The sequence below is a fragment of the Mirounga leonina genome, unplaced genomic scaffold (assembly GCF_011800145.1).
Source record: "Mirounga leonina isolate KUSES-001 unplaced genomic scaffold, KU_Mleo_1.0 Mir_101664, whole genome shotgun sequence".
NCBI classification, from domain to species: domain Eukaryota; kingdom Metazoa; phylum Chordata; class Mammalia; order Carnivora; family Phocidae; genus Mirounga; species Mirounga leonina.
In genome coordinates this window covers 23645024-23665636 of record NW_023270175.1, presented here as the reverse complement: position 1 = coordinate 23665636, position 20613 = coordinate 23645024, and the positions used below count along the sequence as shown (strand labels likewise).

Below are 20613 nucleotides of genomic sequence, written 5' to 3'. Positions count from 1 at the left end.
ACAAATAGATGGCTTATACTTAATGGCAACTTATTTCTAAGCTTGGTCAGTTCTGGGTAATGTGGAACATAAAATGCCAGGTAAATCCAGCAGAAGTTGGAGCAACCCTTTGAGTATCTTCTCTGTGAGCTATTCTAGAAAACATGGGGGCTTTTCTTACAGCCTTAACTTGCCATTTTTATGTGGCTGATTTTTAAAAAATTATTCAGTATTCGAAAATAACATTGAAATACGTTGCCTATTTGGATGTTTTGGTCCATTAACTTTTTCTGGTGGTTTTCCCGATTAAAATTACATTGATGCCATATGGCATCTATTGTATGCTAAAACTTCTTAACTCGTGAAAGGAATGTCAAAGCAGATCAAGGAAGAAGATAGAGTGAGTTAACACTTTCCAGTGATTTCTAGTCACTAGTTACATCAAGGACTAATTTCCAAGGTCCAGTTTTTTTATTAAAAAATTAATATTTATATTTCAGAGCAGTTTTAGATCTAAACCAAAATCAGGCAGATAGTACAGAATTCTTGTTTGCTCCCTCTCCCCTGCACACAGTTTCTTCTGTTATTACCATTATTAGCACTAGTGGAGTACATTTGTTATAATTAATGAACCAGTACCAGTACATTAATAGCCAAAGTCCATAATTTACAATAAGATGCACTCTTTGCGTTGCAAAGTTCTGTGAGTTTTAACAAATGTATTATGTCTCGTATCCTCCATTAGAATATCATACAGAACTATTTCACTCCCCTAAAAATTCCCATGCTTCACCTATTCACCCCTCTCCCCTTCTCTTCCCCCAAGGCCCTGGCAACCGCTGATTTTTTTAGGGTCTCCATAGATTCCTCTTTCCCAGAATGGCAAATAGTTGGAATCATAGAGTGTGTAGCCTTTTAAGACTGGCTTCTTTCACTTAGAAACAGACATCTGAGGCTCCTTCCTGTCTCTTCATGGCTTGATTGCTCATTTCTTTTTATCAGTAAATAGTATTCCATTGTATGGATATACCACTTTTCGTTTATCCTGTTGAAGGATATCTTGCTTGCTTCCAGTTTGGGGCAATTATAAATAAAGCAGCTTTACACATTCATGTGCAGGTTTGGGTGTGATTGTGAGTTTTCAGCTACTCAACTTGGTAACTATCTAGAAGTACAAATGCTGGATCATGTGGTAACAGTATGCTTAGTTTTTATAAGCTGCCAAACTATCTTCCAAAATGGCTGTACTATTTGACAACAGCTGTGTTGCTCCGCGGGTTCGTCAGCATTTGGTATCGTCAGTGTGATGAACTTTAGCTATTCTAATAGTTGTGTAGTGGTATCTCATTGCTGTCTTCATTTGTAATTCCCTAATGACACATGGCATTGAGCATATTTTCTCAGGCTTATTTGCCATCTGCAGATCTTTGGTGAGATATCAATCTACCCAGATCTTTGGGCCATTTTTAATTGGGTTGTTTGTTTTCCTGTTGAATTCTAAGAGTTCTTTTTATATTTTGGATACAAGTCCTTTATCAGATATGTTTTGCAATTTTTTTCTCAGTCTGAGGCTTGTTTTCTCTTTCTCCTAACAGATTTTTCTCTTCATTCTCTTAACAGCACAGAACACATGTTTTTACTTTTAAAAAAGTCCAACTTACCAATTTTTTATTTCATGGATTGAACTTTTGATGTTGTATCTAAAACCTTATTGCTAAACCTGAAGTGATCAAGATCTTCTTGCATGTTATTTTCTAGAAATTTTATAGTTTTGCATTTTACATTTAGGTCTACAATCCATTTTGAATTAATTTTTATGAAAGATATAAGGTCTATATCTAGATTTATTTCTTTGCATATGGGTATCCAATTGTTTCAGAACCAGTTGTTGAAAAGACTGTCCTTTTTCCATTGAGTTGCCTGTGTCCTTTCTGTGAGTCTTTTTTCGAGCTCTGTATTCTGTTCCATTGATCTGTTTCTTTATTCTTTTGCCAATACCATGCTGTCTTTATTACTGTAACTTTATAGGAGTTCTTGAAGTCAGATAGTGCCAGTCCTTCGATTTTGTTATTCTTTAGTGTCATGGTGGCTATTCTGGGTCTTTTGCCTTTCCATATAAACTTTAGTATTGATATCCACAATATAACTTGCAGGGATTTTGATTGGGATTCCATTGATCATGTTGGGAAGGATTGACTCCTTCATAATACTGAGTCTTTCTGTATAAACATGGAGGATCTCTCCGTTTGTTCTTATACATATTTTGTTAGAATTATACCGAAGCAGTGTTACATTTTTGGGGTGCTTATGTAAATGGTATGTATAGTGTTTTCAATTTGAAATACCAGTTAATTATTGTTGATATATAGAAAAAAAAGGGCTTTTGTATATTAACTTTGTATCCTACAACCTTACTTTAATCACTTATTGGTTCACAGAGAATTTTTTGTCAATTCTGTGGGATTTTTCTACATAGACAGTCATGTCATTTGTGAGCAAAAACAGTTTATTTCTTCCTTCCCAATCTGTATGCCTTTTATTTCCTTGTCTTGTTGCATTAGCTAGGACTTTAAGTACAATGTTGAATAAGAGTGCTGAGAGAGGGGCGCCTGGGTGGCTCAGTTGGTTAAGCGACTGCCTTCGGCTCAGGTCATGATCCTGGAGTCCCAGGATCGAGTCCCGCATCGGGCTCCCTGCTCGGCAGGGAGTCTGCTTCTCCCTCTGACCCTCCCCACTCTCATGTGCTCTCTCTCATTCTCTCTCTCTCAAATAAATAAATAAAATCGTTAAAAAAAAAAAAAAAGAGTGCTGAGAGAGACATCCTTGCCTTGTTCCTGATCTTACGGGCAAAGCCTCTAGTTTCTCACCATTAAGTACAACATTAGCTGTAATTTTTTGTGGGTATACTTTATCAAGTGGAGAAAGTCCCCGTCTCTTTCTCATTTGCTGATGGCTTTTATCATAAATGGTGTTTGATTTTGACAAATGTTTTTTCTGGACCTATTGATATGATTTTATGATTTTTCTTTTTTAGCCTGTTGATATGATGGATTACATTAATTGATTTTTGAATGTTAAGCCAGACTTGCATATCTGAAATAAATCCCACTTGGTCATGGTGTATGATTCTTTTTATACATTGCTGAATTTGATTTGCTAATATTTTGTTGTAGATTTTTACATTTATGTTCATGAATGATATTGGTCTATAGCTTTTCTTTCTTGAACTGTCTTTATCTGGTTTTGGTATTGGGGTAATGATGGCCTCATAGAATGAGTTAAGAAGTGTTCTCTCTGCTTCTGTTTTCTGGAAGGCATTGTAGAGAATTAGTATCCTTTCTTCCTTATATGTTTTGTAGAGTTCACCTGTGAAACCATCTGGACTTGGTGCTTTCCTTTTGGAAGGTTGTTACTTATTCATGCTCTTTAATAAATACAGGCCAATTTAGATTATCAATTTCTCATTGTGTAAGTTTTGGTAGTTTTGTCTTTCAAGGAATCGATGCATTTCATCAATTTTATCAAGATTATAGCCATAGAGGGATGCCTGGGTGCCTCAGTCGTTAAGCGTCTGCCTTTGGCTCAAGTCATGATCCCAGGGTGCTGGGATCAAGCCCCGCATTGGGCTCCCGGCTTGGCGGGAAGCCTGCTTCTCCCTCCCCCACTCCCCCTGCTTGTGTTCCCTCTCTCTCTCTCTCTCTCTCGCTGTGTCTCTCTCTGTCAAATAAATAAATAAATAAAATCTTAAAAAAAAAATAAAGATTATGGCCATAGGGTTGTTCATAATATTTATGTATTATTCTTTTAATACCCATGGAATCAGTAGTACTGACTCCTCTTTCATTTCTCATATTAGTAAAGTGTGTTTTTTTCTCTCTCCTTTTGGATTAGCCTGACTAGATATTTTTAAATTTCATTGATCTTTTCAAAGAACTAGCTTTTGGTTTCATTGGATTTCTCTATTGATTTTCTTTTTTAAAAGATTTATTTATTTATTTGAGAGAGAGAGTGAGTGTGCACAAGTGGGGTGAGGGGCAGAGGGAGAGGGAGAGGCAGAGAATCTCAAATATACTCCCTGCTGAGCACGGAGCCCGACTCGGGGCTTGATCTCATGACCCTGAGATCATGACCTGAGCTGAAATCAAGAGTTGGACACTTAACTGACTAAGCCACCCAGGTGCCCTATTTCTCTATTGATTTTCTGTTTTCAGTTTCATTGATTTCTGCTCTAATTTTTATTATTTCTTTTCTTCTGCTTGCTTTAGGTTTATATTACTCTTCTTTCTCTGGTTTCTTTTTGAGTTGAGATCTTTTTTCTTTTCTAGTATATGCATTAGGCATTCAATGCTATAAATTTCCCTCTAAGCACCTCTTTTGCTGCATCCCACCCATTTCATTTTTTTAATTAAGTTTTTTATTTTAATTCCAGTATAGTTAACATACAGTGTTATATTAATTTCAGGTGTACAGTATAGTAATTCAACAATTCTATACGTGACTCTATTCATCATAAGTGTACTTTTAATCCCCTTCACCTATTTCCCCTATTACCCATCTCCCCTCTGGTAACCATCAGTTTGTTCTCTAGAGTTAAGAGTCTGTTTCTTGATTTATCTGTCTCTCTCTCTCTCTCTTTTCCCTTTGCTCATTTGTTTTGTTTCTTAAATTCCACATATGAGTGGAATCATATGATATTCGTCTTTCTCTGACTTATTTTGCTTGGCATTAGCCTCTCTAGCTCCATCCATGTTCCTGCAAATGGTAAGATTTCATTCTTTTTTATTGCATCCCAATTTCAGTAAATTGTATTGTCCTTTTAATTTGGTTAAAAATATTTTAAAATTTCTCTTAAGACTTCTTTGTCCCATGTGTTATATAGAAGTATGTTGTTTAATTTGCAAATGATTGGATATTGTCTTGTTATCTTTCTGTTATTTATTTGTAATTTAAATCCATGTGGTCTAAAAATATTCTTGGTATGATTTCTATGCTTTTAAATGGGTTAAGATGTATTTTATGGCCCAGAATGTTGTCTATCGTGGTGAATGTTCCATGTGAGCTTGAGAAGAATGTACATCCTGCTGTAGGTGGATGGAGTATCCTATGTCAATGAGATCTATTTGATTGATGGTGCTGTTCAGTTCAACTATATCCTTACTAATTATCTGCCTGATGTATTTGTTACTGACAGAGGGATGTTGATGTCTCCAACTATAATTGTAGATTTGTATATTTCTCTTTATAATTCTATCGGTTTTTGCTTCACATATTTTGATGCTCTGTTGTTAGGTGCATACACATTAAGGATTATGTCTTCTTGGAGAATTGACCCCTTTATCCCTAATAGTTTTCCTTCTTCCAAAGTGTGCTTAGTCTGAAATTAATTTAGCTCTTCTAGTTTTTGCTTAGTGTTAGCATGGTATGTCCTTCTCTATCCCTTTGTCTGTATCTTTATATTTAAGATGTGTTTTCTGTAGAAATCTATAGTTGGGTCTTGTTTTTATATTTACTCTGATAGTCTCTATTTTTTACCTTGTGTATTTAAAGATTATATGTTTAAGTAATCTCTACACCCAATGTGGGCCTTGAATTTACAACCCTGAGATCAAGAGTTGCATGCTCTACGGACTGAGCCAGCCAGGTGCCCTTACTTTGTGTATTTAAACCATTGACATTTAAAGTGATTAGTGACGGGGCACCTGGGTGGCTCAGTCGTTAAGTGTCTGCCTTTGGCTCAGGTTATGATCCCAGGGTCCTGGGATCGAGCCTCGCATTGAGCCCTGCGTCGAGCCCGCATCAGGCTCCCTGCTCAGTGGGAAGCCTGCTTCTCCCTCTCCCACTCCCCCTGCTTGTGTTCCCTCTCTCGCTGTGTCTCTCTCTGTCAAATAAATAAATAAAATCTTTAAAAAAAATAATAAAGTGATTAGTGATGTAATTGGTTAGTATCCACCATGTTTGTAACTGCTTTCTATTCATTGCGCTTATTCTTTGTTATGAATGCTTTTAACTTTTCTCTCTGCCTTCTCTGGTTTTAACTGAACATTCTTTACGATTCCATTTTTTCTCCTCTCTTAGCATATCAATTATATGTCTTTTTGAAAAATTTTAGTGGTTTCCATAAAGTTTGCACTATACATTCTAAAACTATTTTAATCCACTTTCAAATAACACTATATTGTTTCACTGGTAGTACAGGTACCTTATAACAGATTATTCCTAATTTCTCTCTCCTGGTCCATCCACGCCCTATAATCACCAAATACATTGTTGCTATTATTGCTTTGAACAGTTATCTATTAGATCAGTTTTTTAAAAAGAAAAATAAAATATTTTATTTTACTTTTATTTATTCCTTCTCTGATGCTCTTCCTTTCTTTATGTAGACCCAATTTTCTGACCTATGTGATTTTCCTGAGAAATTACTTTTAACATTTTATGCAAGGCAGGTCTACTATGTCAAATTTTTTCTATTTTTGTTTGAGAAGGTCTTTATTTTTCCTTCCCTTTTCCATAAAAATTTTGCTGGAAACAGAATTCTACATTGGTCAGGTTTTTTTCTTTCAACACTAAATATTTCACTTCCCTCTCTTTTTTGAGAGAGTGAGAGAGCGAGCAAGGTGGGGGAGGGCAGAAGGAGAGAGAGAGAGAGAGAGAGAATCTTAAGCAGGCTTCATGCCCAGTGCACAGCCTGACGTGGGGCTCAATCTCATGACCCTGAGATCATGATCTGAGCTGAAATCAAGAGTCAGACACTTGACCAACTGAGCCACCCAGGCACCCCACTTCCCTCTCTTTGCTTGCATGGTTTCTGATGAGATGTTCGATATAATTCTTATGCTTGTTCCTCTATAAGTGAGATGACTTTTTCGTCCTCTGACTTCTTAGAAGATTTTCTCTTTCTCTTTGGTTTTCTGCAGTTTGATTATGATATACCTAGCAGTTGGTATTTTGATATTCAACCTGCTTATTAATCTCTAAGCTTCCTGGGCCTTTGGATGGTGTCTATCATGAATTTTGTGAAATTTTTGGCCATTATTACCTCAAATATCTCTTCTGCACTGTCCTCTCTTCCTTCTCTTTCTGGAATTGCAATGACACATATTCTACACCTTTTGAATTTGTCTCACGGTTCTTAGGTATTCTTTCCTGTTTTTTTTTTTTTTTTTCTTGCCCCATTTTGGTTTGGGAGCTTTCCACTGACATTTCTTTAAGCTCACTGATTCATTTGCTTGTGTTTTTGATTTCTAACATTTCCTTTTTATATTTCTGTTATTTTCCATCATTGTATTTATGTAAATACCCAATCTGTTCTTGTATGTTGTTCACTTATTTCATTATGGCTCTTAACATGTTGGTAATAGTTATTTTAAATTCCCTGTCTGATATTTCCAAAATCTGTGCCATATCTGATTATGGTTCTGATAATTGCTTTTTCTCTTCAAACTGTTTTAGCATGGCTTATGATTGTTGAAAGTAAGGCATGATATAGGGTAATAGGAACTAAGGTAATTACACTTTTAGTGTGAATTTTTATGGAACTGGGCTATTTAATGTTTGCTGTAGCTATAAATGCCAGAAGCTTTAGTTTTCTATAGTTCCCTTGTTTTATTTTTTTTCTCACCAATTGTTCTTGGGTTTCCCTAATAACTCCTTCTTAAATAGGGTCTTTGTCTCTCTGGTGGTAAATTGTAGGAGGAGTAGTAGTGGTCTGTAATCTTATGATTAATCTTAGGCTTTCAGTGAGTCTAAGTTCTTGGGCTGTGACCTTCAGAAGGTTTTCTCAGCTTTTGTTTTCTCCCTTAAGATAGAACTAGAGAGCTAGAGGGGGCTAGACTTGTCTAATTGCCCATCTACCAGGTATATTAGGCTTTGGTAAAGTTGTGTTCTTTGGAAAACGGGTATTCGTTATGGAGAATGCTCATGGTGTATTCCTAAATTATTATTTTTCCCCTCCCCCTGCCTGAAAAACAAGGAGACTTTTCTTAGATCTTCACCATGAGAACTCTGTATGTTTCCTGGAGGTAAGTTCATGGAGGTATGGGGGGCTCATAATACTGGGGGCCCAGGAGCTTTTAGGTCTCAAGCTAGTCCACATTTAGCCTCTGTCAATTTGTCAAAGTTGCCCTTGAAGTGTTCCTACTAGTTTATGGCTCTAGTGGCTTCTGCTCCAGGTAAGCTGATCATATCTGTGATTCTCTGTGTTTGCCTATCTTCCCATATTTCTGAGTGGCAGTTTGCCCTGTGACCTCAGTTCCTTGATGGGTCTAAGAAGAATTGTTGATTTTCAGCTTGTTCAGCTATTGTCTTGTTGTGGAGGATGGGAACAATGAATTCTAGGCTCTACATGTTGGAGCCAAAACCACAAGTCTCCCAATGTCCAGTTTTCAAAGGTGGTGGATATTGTAAGATTAGTAAGGGGCTTGGGGGAGACTGCCCTACATTCAAATTCAGGACCTTTAATTAGAGATAGTACCTTGTACAAGTCATTTAACCTGTCTGGGCCTCAATTTCCTCACCAGTCAAATAAAAAGAATTCCAAGTACATATGGCTATGTTAAAGTTAAATGAGAAGACATATATGAGCTAGCTTATCACAGATCCTGGCATGTATACTGCAGGTACCTCGCAAATGTTACTTTCCTTTTTCCATTAAAGTACCTGGGCTTGAAACCGAGGACCATTTTGAGTCCAGCTTATCACATGGCATGTATCCTAGGAATTTAGTTTTTATAAAGTATTTGCCATTCTTACAATGTGGGGAAAAGTGCTTTGAAAAAAGAACCTGCCTCTGTAAGGACTGCCCTATTCTTAAGGGCTTGAAGGGAATTCAGCTGTTCATTCATTCCTCTCTTCCAACTGCAAGTATAATCTCCTTCTTGAAAGTATGCAGCCTTCCACTGAAAAAGCCTATGAAAACACATTTCTTTCTTTTTTTTTTAAATATTTAATATTTTTTTGGGCGCCTGGGTGGCTCAGTTGGTTAAGCGACTGCCTTTGGCTCGGGTCATGATCCTGGAGTCCCTGGATCGAGTCCCGCATCGGGCTCCCTGCTTGGCAGGGAGTCTGCTTCTCCCTCTGACCCTCCCCCCTCTCATGTGCTCTCTCTCATTCTCTCTCTCTCAAATAAATAAATAAAATCTTAAAAAAAATAAATATTTAATATTTTTAAAATTTTTTTATTGTTATGTTAATCACCATACATTACATCATTAGTTTTAGATGTAGTGTTCCATGATTCATTGTTTGTGCATAACACCCAGTGCTCCATGCAGAACGTGCCCTCTTTAATATCCATCACCAGGCTAACCCATCCTCCCACCCCCCTCCCCTCTAGAACCCTCAGTTTGTTTTTAAGAGTCCATTGTCATGGTTCGTCTCCCCCTCCGATTCCCCCCCATTCTTCCCCTCCTGCTATCTTCTTCTTTTTTTTTTTCTTAAAATATATTGCATTATTTGTTTCAGAGGTACAGATCTGTGATTCAACAGTCTTGCACAATTCACAGCGCTCACCATAGCACATACCCTCCCCAGTGTCTACCACCCAGCCACCCTATCCCTCCCCCCCCACCCCCCACTCCAGCAACCCTCAGTTTGTTTCCTGAGATTAAAAATTCCTCATATCAGTGAGGTCATATGATACGTGTCTTTCTCTGATTGACTTATTTCGCTCAGCATAACACTCTCCAGTTCCATCCACATCGTTGCAAATGGCAAGATCTCATTCCTTTTGATGGCTGCATAATATTCCATTGTATATATATACACCACATCTTCTTTATCCATTCATCTGTCGATGGACATCTTGGCTTTTTCCACAGTTTGGCTATTGTGGACATTGCTGCTATAAACATCAGGGTGCACGTACTCCTTCGGATCCCTACATTTGTATCTTTGGGGTAAATACCCAGTAGTGCAATTGCTGGGTCATATGGTAGCTCTATTTTCAACTTTTTGAGGAACCTCCATACTGTTTTCCAGAGTGGCTGCACCAGCTTGCATTCCCACCAACAGTGTAGGAGGGTTCCCCTTTCTCCACATCCCCACCAACATCTGTCATTTCCTGACTTGTTAATTTTAGCCATTCTGACTGGTGTGAGGTGGTATCTCATTGAGGTTTTGATTTGGATTTCCCCGATGCCGAGCGATGTTGAGCACTTTTTCAGAAAACACATTTCTTTCTGTCTGAGTCTGAATACAGAAGCATTATTACCAAATACTAAAGACGGTCATTTTGCTACAGTGGTAGGCTATATGTCCAGAGGTTAGGAGGGTGGTTAGTAGAAGTTGTTGAATCACTTAAAGAGAGAGATAATAAATAGCCTGATTGCAAAATTCACTATCAAACCACATCTGGAGAATTGTGTCCCCTTTTGAGCACCATCATTTAAGGAGGATGTTGACAACACTAGAGTGTGTCCAAATAGTGGTACCCAGGATAGTGATGGGGGCATCTACAAATTGAGAAACCTTGCTATATTGAGATGTATATTAACTCAGTTTATTAGCTCTATTTATCTGTATCATTTATCTTTTTATATATTATAAAATATATTTTTTTGTTCAGTGCCAAATTTTTCTTTATAGCTCTGATTTTTACATTGTTCCAATTTTTCTTGGACATAACTCTTGACTCCTTTCCAGGAAAGACGCAGAGGAAATCCTCCCCTAGCTTAAGTGTACATTATTATCTGACCCCCCCCCCCCCAAAAAAAATCAATGGGCTGAACTTCCTTGTAGTAATTCTAGCCTTTGGCTTCATTTCATGAAACCTCCAGTTGCCAACCTCAAGCTGAGCATCACTTTTCACCTTGCGTTGTTTCCTATAAGTCCCCAAGGAGCCTTCGCTTGAGCAGTTATGGTTTGGTCTGTTGTCCTGGGATGTAGAAATAGGAGGGTTGGGCAAAACCCAGAGATGTGCTAAGTGGATTCCGAGCTGTGAAAGTTAGAGCAGGGAGCACATGTGCGCTTGAGGTTAGATGTGAACCGGAGCCCTTTCCCCCTGCCATCTGCATTGTTTTTATTCTTCCTGCAGAAGAGTTCATGATCTTTTGTAATTTTCTTTTTCTATCGATCCAGCAGTGCTAGTAACAGAAACTTAAAAAAAAAGGTTATGGCAGTACAGTCTATGGAATTTCACTGTCATACATCTTGCACGTTAGAGAACACATGCACTGTGGGCTAGAGATGAAATTTGCCTTGTAGAGAATTCATTTTAGGGTAGCAGTCCTCCTTCCCTTACCTCATGCTGCCCCAAGGCAAAGGTGAAAGTACGACTCTGCTTTGTCGGTCTTTGGGCTGTAATTTCTTCAAATACATTTCTATCTGGAGAGGCGAAGCCAATGGGAAAATAATGAACTTTTAAAAGAACTTGACTTTCTACAAAGATTTTTGAGGATATGTGTGTTGGCTCTAGGGCTGAGGGCAGCTAGAGTGTAACCATTGCTGGGAGACACTAGTTTGAAGCTGACTACTTCTACTTTGCAGTTATGTGACCCTGTGAAAGTGCTTAAACTGTGCTGAGCATCAATTCCATCCACCATAAAATGGGGATCACAATATCAAATTCAGAAAATTGTTGTAAAATGTAGATATCGTAATATTCTTGGAAATGCTTTGTAAACACCAAACCATATAGCTCGTGAGTAATTTTAAGATGGGATGGTCTATCATTTATTTCCATCTACCCAGCACTTCTATACCCCTAGCACTTAGCACAGAGCCTAGTATATAATACATGATTGGTAGCGGAAATTAAAATGAATGAATAGTTTCAAATCTCCAAATTTCTGATGATTTTAAAGAATTCATTGACTGATCCTTTGTATTGGGCTGGATGATCTCTTGGCCTCATGGCCTCATTCAACCTTTAGATGCAAGGATTGAGACTAGAGTAGCATGAGGGGTTAGGAAGAAATTGCCATAAAATAGATAACTTCTCCAGGAATTGCCTTATGTTCTAAACAAAATAGGACAAAACAAACAAATGAGCATATCGCAGTTGATGGACATGAAGATTAACTTTTTTGAGTGGGCTTGGAAGCCCAGTAGAATTACACCAGCATCTGCTCACCATTGCTGGGCATGCCATAAGCCCAAGGGAAGAATCTAGCAAGCGTGTTCCACCATGTGAGGGATCTGGGGCAGATGGTGGTGGCACAAACTAGAGCTCGATATTGGACTAAGTGATCCCAAGGAGCTGGTGGAGTACAGTCTCTTTAGTAGTCTTAAAGTAGTAATAATTTGATTTTTCAAGGCTCATGAATTGGCATCATTTAGATTACATCTGTCATGGACCTTTGCACTTTGGAAGGAAACGAAAGTACTAAGTTCATTTTAAATGTCTCAGGATACTTGGTTATTTTTGTTTGTTGGGCAACTGTCTTATTTCTTGAAAAACCTATCATTATGGTTGTTTTCCTTTCCCTCATATAAATGTGGAACTCTGATTATTTGGGATAATTTGTGTCTGGAGTGTTGCAGTTTGGAGAAAATGAGATAATGACATTACTACTTTCTTTCTCAAACCAGTGACACTAACTGGGCCTTATGCCATGGGGTAGGGGCAGCAGATGTAATCTTGAATTCATAGTCTCTGTAGAATAGATGAGGTTTCCAAGCCATGCGGAAGCCAAACTTTACCAAGGAAGCTTAGCAGTCATCCTTCCAGATGTTCAGCTTGCAAATACCAGAGGTGTTATTTGCAATATCAAATGTATAGATAAGTGCATGGATTGTTTTTTTTTCCCATTCAGATACCCATTTGGGGGATGCATTCCATTTTCAGGTCTGACAATCTGTCAGAGAGCTCCCTTTAAAGTTATCTTGAGAAAATCTACCAAAAATGATTAAATTCGTGATAGTTTTTATTCTCGGCTAAGAACTTGCCTCTCCTCAGGGGCTGAACGGGCTTAAACTGTTATGTGAGTTTATATGGTGGTATATGGTTTGTTGCCAAATATTTATCTCTGTCTAAAAATGAAATGTCTTGAAATACATTTTCTTTTTAACTGAATAAATCAATGAGAGAGAGAGAAATAACTTCTCATTTATCCAATTTTTAATCAATATTCTCATGAGAGGCCGAAATATTAACCGAATCCTGGCTTTTGTCATTTGAAATACAATTTGTGTGTTTAAGAATTTATGTGCACATCAGGATTTGGACTTCATGTTCAGAAAGGAAAATTGATTTATCGGAGCAAACAACCGTAGGAGTAGTCAGGCAATGCTGGAAATGAATATGAGTCAATTATTTAAGGCAAATGGGACTTTAATCACCACAGCAATAGAGAAATCTCAAATTCAGTTGCACCCTGGGTTTTCAAGCTTTAATCTCTGGGCATTTCTGTGTCTCTTATTTTGCAGAGGCCTTTGAAATTGTTGTTCGTCATGCCAAGAACTACACCAATGCCATGTTCAAGAACAACTATCCAAGCCTAACCCCACAAGCTTTTGAGTTTGTGGGTGAATTTTTCACCGACGTGTCTCTCTACATCCTGGGCTCTGACATCAACGTGGATGACATGGTCAATGAATTGTTTGACAGCCTGTTTCCGGTCATCTACACCCAGCTCATGAACCCCGGCCTGCCTGAGTCGGCCTTAGACATCAATGAGTGCCTCCGAGGGGCAAGGCGTGACCTGAAAGTATTTGGGAATTTCCCCAAGCTTATCATGACCCAGGTTTCCAAGTCACTGCAAGTCACTAGGATCTTCCTCCAGGCCCTGAATCTCGGAATTGAGGTGATCAACACAACCGATCACCTGAAGTTCAGTAAAGACTGTGGCCGAATGCTCACCAGAATGTGGTACTGCTCCTACTGCCAGGGACTGATGATGGTCAAGCCTTGTGGTGGCTACTGCAACGTGGTCATGCAAGGCTGTATGGCAGGTGTGGTGGAGATTGACAAGTACTGGAGAGAATACATTCTGTCTCTGGAAGAACTGGTGAATGGCATGTACAGGATCTATGACATGGAGAATGTCCTGCTTGGTCTCTTTTCGACGATTCACGACTCCATCCAATATGTCCAGAAGAACGGAGGAAAGCTGGCCACCACGGTGAGTACCAGTCTGCAGTTTTCTAAGGAATTGGGTCCTGTTGGGGTGGGGCAGTCTGGCCAGCATCAGGTGCTGAGAGAGAGAAGTGAGGGTAAGATCAGGGGGTAGGCAGGGATGGTAGAGAGACTGAATGATCTCATGGAGCTAGGCAGCACATTAAGACCACAGACTATGGATGGGGTGCCTGGGTGGCTCAGTCGGTTAAGGGTCTGACTCTTGATTTCGGCTCGAGTCATGATCTCATGGGTCATGAGATCAAGTCCTGCATTGGGAATCTGATCTCAGCAGGGGGTCTGCTTGAGATTCTCTCCCTCTGCCCCTCGCCCTGCTTGTGCAAGCTCTCTCTCTCTGTCTCCTCCCCTCTCTTTAAGATAAATAAATAAATCTTCAAAAAAAAAAAAAAAAAGACCACAGGCTATGGAGTCATAATGCCTGGCTTGAATTTTAGCTCCACCTACTTACCTGCTGTGAGACCTTGGGTGAATCATCTTATCTTTATGAGCCTCATATTGCTGATTCATGAAATAAGGCTAAAAAGATTATTTTCTTCATAGGGAGTAACATGTGTTAAAGCATTAGGCATGTGTGTGGTCCATGGTAAGTCTTCAGTAAATATTAGCTATCATTCCCATTGTTGTTAGTCATTGTAAACCTCATGACAACACTGTGAGGTGGGTGTAATTATCTCCATTTCATAAATGAGGAAACTGAAGCTCAGTGAAACTCTAACTCACCTCAGGGCACCCAGCTTTAGTTAGCGGAAGAGCCATGATCCAGAAATGGATCAGGTTTCCCTTTAATTATGTTATCACCAGTTTTTCTGATTGTGATTTCACGCTCATGCTCTTAATCACGTATATCACATTACCCTTTTGGGTAGTGCCTTTAAACACAGGAGGCCCAGCCAGAACCCACTAACTCAACCTACACAAGAACATAGGTGAGGCAAAGCATCCGCGTGCTCCGGCGGTTGTTTTTGCAGCCTTGGTTATACCAGTGTACCCCTGATGGGCTTTGTGATGGGGGCAGGACAGTTCTGTTAATGGGGCAGCAGTTGGCTTGGTTTCAGCCACACTGCACCTGCCGAGCTAGAGTGTGCACATTCAGAACCACAGGAGGCACCCACTTTCCAGTGCAGAGCAGAACCCACGGCCCAGAGCTACCAGCAGATCCCACGAGGGTGGTCGTGACTGATCCCTGAATGCCGCCAGCTTTGTAGACAGAGGTGGCAAAATCATATACTACACTACCCTTCTTGAACTCCAGCCACATTCCAGGTGCTCTGCTGGCCAGTTCACATATGATTTCACAGCAGTCCATAAGATAGGTCCTAATAATGTCCCCATTTTACACAGGGGGAAATGCAGCTTAAAGAGGTTCAATACCTTGTGCAAGGTCTCAAAGCTGTTAAATGGAGGTGGGGGATCTGGGATTCAGACCCAGGCTGGGCTGGCTTGGTTGACACAGACTCTTAGCGTTTACACAGTGCAATTGCTGTGTACTCGGAGCCATTGCTTACCCAGAATGTGGAGGGCAGATTGGACCATTTAGTCTGGCTTTAAACTCGGGAAATACAAAGCGATGGGGGTAATTGGTTTCTTCGGTGAGTTAAACTAGGAAGGAGGATAGAAATGGTGCAAGTGGCAGCTGCACTAATTGCCCCATTCACAGTGTTAGCTATTTAAAACACATTTACTGAGAAAATATTTTATAGTAAAATGAACAGAAATGTCCTATCCAACGATAGTGTTCTTCAGTGGCTAATTATTCCCTTGACTGCTTTATAATTTGAGGCCAGATTCTGGGGACTTCTACAAAAGTAAATCTCACGGAACTAGAAAAATGAGAAGTCGGTGTGTTTGTAAGTTGCCCCACCTGATAGTGTTTGAGGGCCCACTATGTGTCAGACACAAAGCAAGGGTGCCAGGGGTGTGGAGGTGTCTTTAATAAGAAGAAAAATGAGGAGACAATATTAAAGACAGGGTATGGGAATGTTTAAATGTTGCCTCTGATATTGGTCGCTTCATGGCAACATAATGAATCTTGAAAACGGGATCTCCTCTAGTGCTTCTAAACACAAAAAATAGGGTGGGGAACTGGTAAGGGGTTAAGGGCACTGTTTTGATGGGGCTCTAGGTGTGAAGGCTTATTTAGTAAACATTCATTAAGCATCTGCTTTGTTCATGGCACTTTGCCAGGTGCTGGGTATTCATAGTTACCCAAGACATAGTTCTTGTGTCTTACAAAGGTCAGTCTAGTTGACAGACAGATGTGTAGCTGAATAAATTTCACTGTAGTGGACATTTCACCATAATGTGAACGTTGGAAGGGCCATGAGAGATTAGCCAGTCCAATCCCATTGATCTACAAATGAAGAAATACAGTTCAGGGAGGCTTGCCCGAAGTTATATAATTAATGGAAGAGCCCAAAGGACTAGAATCCAAGGTCTTCTGCTTCAATCTGGCGCTTCTCTTACTACCATGCCGGTCTGTCTCCCATTAGACTCCAGACTTTCATTCTAAAAGCTCCATTAGGATTTTGCAAAGACATCATGAACTTAAATTGGATAGCTATTTCAGGGTGCCAGACCTGCTGTATTTTAGGTGCATACATGCGTGTGTGTGCGTGTGCGTGCACGCATGTGCGCATGTGCCCACATGCACGCTCGTGCAAGAGGGCGTACATTTCATGTCATTATCATTCAGGAAGAAAGGCCTTGGCTGTCAAGAGGTGCTCAGTGATGCAGTCCCTTTCTGTTTTGGCCATTAAGGGCCTGATTGCTCCCAGCTCCCAGCTGGTTATGAGAGCGTGAAGTCTGCCTTCCCCAGGGAATGCCTGAACTAGAACAGAAAGCATATGTAAACTCTGCCTTGTTACTGTTTTATGACAACCAACTCTAAGTAATATATCCCAAATGGTGGGGGTGGGGGAATCATTGGCCAGGTGTGATGCAGCCCATACTCTGTACAGGCCAGAAAGGGGCTGGGCCATTTACGGGGTGGGGGTGAGGGGAAGTGAGGGTTGGGGAGACTGCAGAAGTCTATTCATGTTAACAACCCCGCAGAATGCCCCAGAGCGAAAGCTGATTTAAAACTAAAGCATTAATGAGGTTCTGCTGTAGCACCCTCACCTTCCTGTTGTGATAAAACGTAAAATCCTGCCAGTCCGTCCTGTTTGAGGTTAAGTTGTGGTGAGAGACCTCTTTGAAAATATGCTCTTTCTGAGTTCTGATGAGACCACCTTTTTAGCCAGCTATACGCCGTGCCATAAGTCCTGCCATACTGGGACTTTGCTCCTTGCTTTGGTGGCTTCTATCTTCCCCAGATTATGAAGGATATTTTGGTCTTCTAAGTGAACCAGGCACTATTAAATTTTTGTAAGTACAGCCTGTTAGTACTTTCATTTTCCCTAAGATAGTTTTCACTTCTTCCACCTACCCAGTGGAGGCATGCGAGTGAATGTTGGGGGTGTTCCTCACTGGCAGCTCTCCTGGAGGTGGTAAACATCTGGTTCCCAAACTTGGCTCATCATCGCTATCCCCTGTGGAACATGTTAAACAGACTCCTGAAGTCTACCCCTGGGGCTTCTGATACCACAGGTCTGTGGAGAAGCTGGAGAATTAGTCATAGAATTTGTCAGTTTAAAAGTGCCCTCAATTGATCCTGATACTCCTTTGGGAGCAAATCCAGCCACCTTGTTTTGAAGATATGGTAAGGCCCAGAGATTGGGAGTGAATGACAGTTAATGGCAATGCTAGGATCTCTGATTTCTCATCTATAAAATGGGGTTGATATATGGAAATGAATTGAAATGATAGGTGCAAAGTACCTGGGAGAGTTCAAGGCACATGGCAGGTGCTCGCTTGTTTTCTACTACATTTTTCTAAGTGCCAAATGAACAATGAGTTCTTCTTAAACTTATTTTTTTTTTTTTAGATTTTATTTAGTTTTTTGACAGAGAGAGAAAGAGCACAAGTAGGCAGAGAGGCAGGCAGAGGGAGAGAGAGAAGCAGGCTCCCTGCTGAGCAGGGAGCCCGATGTGGGGCTCGATCCCAGGACCCTGGGATCATGACCTGAGCCGACGGCAGCCACTTAACCAACTGAGCCACCGAGGCGCCCCTTAAACTTATTTTTTAAGTGCCAGGACATTTCATGTCATGTTTGTCCAAAGAGGTGACTAAAATATTGTGTGAAAATGTGTGTGTGTGTGTGTGTGTGCACGCGTGTGTGTGAGAGAGACAGAGAAGCACAGAGACCGAGCGAGATTGAGAAAGAAGAGGGAGGAAAGAAAGGGAAGGAGAGAAAATTTGTGCTGAGATGTCCAAGAAGGTTTAAATGATGGGACTGTAAATAGATCCATCTTGACTCTTTATCTACATTTGTGAACTAGGTTAAATATCATGGCCCCAAGTGAGTACTGAGCAGGTTTTTAATAGGATTTGGGTGAGAGCATCACTGTTAAATTTATCAGCACATTATTGAATTCCGCGTCTTACACCTTGAAGCAAATACAAATATGTACAGTCATCAGTACGTGTATTTTCAACACTTGTCGCACCACAACCCCGTTGTCAAATGTGACAGCCTTCTTTTAAAAATGCAATGGTTTTTATTTGGAAACCATTTTGATTGTCATCACCACATACCAGTGTACGGATTAGAGGCATAACCGTTGTGCGTTTCCTACCCATTGATTAAATGATTAATAACAGTTTGGATGCTCACTGCTCTCCCAGAAAGTTTCCCAAAAGTCTCTCTGATTTCATTTACTTCCTGTACCCCCCACAGTCGTTGCTCACATATCCTCACGCGGCTGTTTGCCCTGTCAGTTTTCCATTTGTACTCATGTACTTTCTTTATTGATTCATCTCAGAGTTTCTTGGCATTAGTTCCTCTTCTCCCACAAGTTCATTACTTTGGCTTGCTATATGCTTCACTGAACGTTGGGCAAAATTGCAACCTTTCCTACCACCGCTCCTTCTCCCGGTCTTTCCTCGCTGTGATATTTATTTTAGCATGATCTAAAATAGGACTCATTTCAGGGAACATTAATGAGTGCTCAACTGCAGAGGTACCACGATAGACACCAGGAGCCACAAGGAGTGGTAGAGAGATGACCGTGACCCTGTTGCTGTGCTCAGGGGTCACTTTGCTAGCAGGTAGCCAAGCTAACACCTAAAGCCAGACCTGTCGGACTCCAAAGCTCATGCTTCTAACCGTCACTCTATGGCTCTCTCAAATACTTCACCTCTGTCTTCACCAGAATCTCCATTCCCTGAACGGAGGCTAACTCGGTTTTTACCATCTTGTTTAATATCCTGTCTTATTCTCCGCTGTTTTTCCAGCTGCACAATCAGGGTTTGCATTCATTCTCCCTCCTTGGAGACTCTTGCTATAGTTTTTCTCAATGAAGGAGCAAAAGGCATGAGATTTTTAGTCTTCATAACACTTAAAGGCACAGAAAAGTTTCTTGGGGAAGGAGGACTGTTTGTGCAGGTGATGAAAGAGCCAGTCACGCATTGAAACGACTTTGCCTAGAATCTCCGTGAGCAGTGCCAGTGGTGAGGAATGCTTATTTTTCCATGGCAATGTTTGGAATCTGCCCATTAGACCAACAGATGGTTTTTAATGCATTTGCCTTTGATTCTGCCCCTTCATGGTACATCCGGTTCTCCATTATGGAGTTTCCTCAGCAGGAACATTGTGTACTGAGAACCTAACCTACTCCGGTATCCAAGTACATCCATTTCCTTTGCTAGAATTTCTGAAGATACCTGCAGCAAAGTCAGTATTTATTAAATGTGTGCTAGGAAGCTCTGGGGAAGATTCTCTGTTGATCCTCAACAATAATTCACTCTATCAAATTCTTATATTTTGCTGTCTGTGTGAATGACTGTAACTCATCAGAATTTCCAAGATGAGCCCTCCCTTCATCTCTGCTTTGAAGGCTGAGGTTAGAATGTCAGAATTTCTCTCCTCGTGCTATCACTTTGGACTTTCATTTTTTAGTCTCCGATAGAGATACCTTGTCTGAATTCATACAAGCTGTTTTCAGTACAAAGTGGTTTCAAAGTGATAAAAACAAGTAAATGACTCACTACCTAATTAGTGTCCGCTGGTCAGCATCTAGAACCGTGGTAAGCAGCTTTATTTGCATGAGGTCCATTTCTGGAAAGACAAAAATGTTTATAGGCTGCCCTTCTTTCTTCACTCACAATAAAAATAGCTTTAGTGGGTCCCATGGTGGGAAATACATAGTTTTTAAACATAGATTACCTACTTATTGAAGAGAAACATACAAAGGAAAAAATTGGCACCACTTTTAGGCACTAAATGTTAATTTCGGGGCACGTTTCAAACAGTGGTCACACAGGGGAAGCTTTTATACATGCTTCATCCTGAAATTATATATATTATGGCTCATATTAGGAAATTAGGCGGGCCCTTCATGAATCTAGAATTACTCACCTTTACCTTGGCAAAAAGTGGCAGTGTGATTACCAGTTTTCTCTATGTTCTGAATCTTTAGAAAGAAGTTTTTTCTTTCTGTGGTCTGTGGACTGATGTCGCAAGA

The 20613-nt window shown here is 40.1% G+C and overlaps 1 protein-coding gene across 1 annotated transcript in view; it reads left to right on the top strand.

Annotated features, from left to right (window-relative positions):
- The window catches only part of GPC3 (glypican 3), a 415107-nt gene that overhangs the window by 211799 nt on the left and 182695 nt on the right, over nt 1-20613 (top strand). The window contains exon 3 of the mRNA XM_035008798.1: nt 13345-14039. Within this exon, the coding sequence (XP_034864689.1) occupies nt 13345-14039 (695 nt within the window). The remainder of the gene's footprint in view (nt 1-13344; nt 14040-20613) is intronic.